The sequence below is a fragment of the Henckelia pumila genome, chromosome 4, assembly GCF_033568475.1.
Source record: "Henckelia pumila isolate YLH828 chromosome 4, ASM3356847v2, whole genome shotgun sequence".
Lineage (NCBI taxonomy): Eukaryota > Viridiplantae > Streptophyta > Magnoliopsida > Lamiales > Gesneriaceae > Henckelia > Henckelia pumila.
In genome coordinates this window covers 111,357,868-111,359,819 of record NC_133123.1, presented here as the reverse complement: position 1 = coordinate 111,359,819, position 1,952 = coordinate 111,357,868, and the positions used below count along the sequence as shown (strand labels likewise).

Below are 1,952 nucleotides of genomic sequence, written 5' to 3'. Positions count from 1 at the left end.
GCTGATTAGGGAGAAATATTTGCCCGCATCAGATTGGCGCCGTCTGTGGGAAACTTTACCTATTCACTGAAGATGCAAACACGATCACATGCCACCCGTAATACTGAAGGTGGTCGGGAGCTCCCGCCTCCTAACCCCATGCCGCATGAGGAGTATCTTATCACCCCAAATTCCTTGAAGTCCATGTTGGAGGAGGCTGCCTCGCGTGCGGTGGCGGAGGCCATGACACATTTTTTGGCAACACAATAGCATAACTCGGGAAACAATCAAAACTTAAATGGTGAACTACCTCCACCTCAACACCAAGAAAGAAGACGCACACTAGAAGAGGAAGTTGGAACGAATAGGGTGCCACACCCCAGTGCAAGAAGGGAAACGATGTTCCACGAGGAGGAAGTAAATAGCCACGGGCCCGTGCGCCCAGGAATTCGTACTGAGGAGAGAGAAAAAAGTGCTCTGGAAATCTTACCAGCCCGGCATAGCCTCTTCACTACTGTCATCTTAGCCGAGGTCCTGACTGCTGGAGTGAAAATAGAAAATCTTCTAGAGTATGATGGTTCAGGAGATCCTCAGGATCACCTCGATAGGTTTTATGCAAAATTCGATCTATATGAATTTATCGATGCTGCGTATTTCAAGATCTTTCGGACTACGCTAACTGATCGCGCACTGGCATGGTTCAATAAACTCCCAGGAGGCACCATTGCAAGCCTGGAACAACTTACCCAACGTTTTCTCCATCAGTTCTCCATTAATCAAATATACCCTAAGATTGCGGCTTACCTATTCTCGATAGTCCAAAAAGAGAGCGAGAGCTTGAGGGAGTTCGTGCAGCGTTTCACTCAGGCTGTGCATGAAGTCCCCCACGTGAATCATGACCTGTTAGCAGCAATAATGCAACAAAACTTATGTCACGTGAACTTTAAGGAATCAATAGCGGGAAAGCCTCCAAGAACTTTGGAGGAATTGTTAGAAAGAGCTGGAAATTACATTCGCATTGAGGAGTCTGTCGATCATTACTACTTGGGAAAAAGGAAGAGAGAGGGCGAGAACCCCAAAGGAAAGGAGGAAGGCGATAAGCAGACAACTGAGGATCCCTGGCTTCGGTATACTCATTTAAACGCATCCTTATCAGATATACTAGTTGTCGCCGAACAACATGGATTGTTGAGACATCCGCGTCCAATGAAAGATAACCCAAAACGACAATTATCAGACAAGTACTGTCATTTCCTTAGAGAAAGAGGGCACGTGACAGAAGATTGTTTCAGTTTAAGAGCCAGAATTGAAGAGCTAATTGAGCAAGGATACTTGGAGAACATTGTGGACAAACACTAAAACTAAAAATGCAATTTTGGGGATATGTTCTCCTTGAGCAAAGATCCACCACCTATAACCCCAGTAAATAAATTCTACTTCGTTCCAAGTAGGCCCGAAGACGATTTTGTCCGATCATAAGCATGTTCAACGCCTAGAGTGCAAGTCTAGCAAGACAGTTATAAATTTTTACCTGGGTTAATTCATGTTTTGCTAATGATTTTCTTTTGCTTGAGTTATTTCAGGTTCTACTAATACTTTCGATATAGTCTCCATTGTTACAAGTTTAATGAAATTTCCAGCCTCATCGATCAACACATGCATATCATTATTAACGCACTACTGCAATGCTTAAACTAACAAGTCATAGACCCATGAAGTCGGTAAAGTTCATCCTGACGTAATAGGCTAGGTCAAGCCCTGCAGGTAAACTAAACCGCCGACTCTGTAAGAGGTCACGACAATTAAATTGAGTCTCGGGATACCTCACCACCCAAGAGGTGGATTTAGGACTTCTCATAAGACAAAATCTTGGGATCTTGATCCACTCCCAAGTCCCCTCACGTTAAGCATCACGAAGTTACTCCTAAGTCAATGGAATAAACATCAAATCGCAAGAACTTGGGTCATACCAA

The 1,952-nt window shown here is 44.1% G+C and overlaps 1 protein-coding gene across 1 annotated transcript; it reads left to right on the top strand.

Annotated features, from left to right (window-relative positions):
* Window positions 1-378: 378 nt before the first annotated feature.
* Window positions 379-1,338, top strand: LOC140861557 (uncharacterized). Its single transcript, XM_073264579.1, has one exon. The coding sequence runs from the start codon at window positions 379-381 to the stop codon at window positions 1,336-1,338; it is 960 nt and encodes a 319-aa protein (XP_073120680.1).
* Window positions 1,339-1,952: the final 614 nt, after the last annotated feature.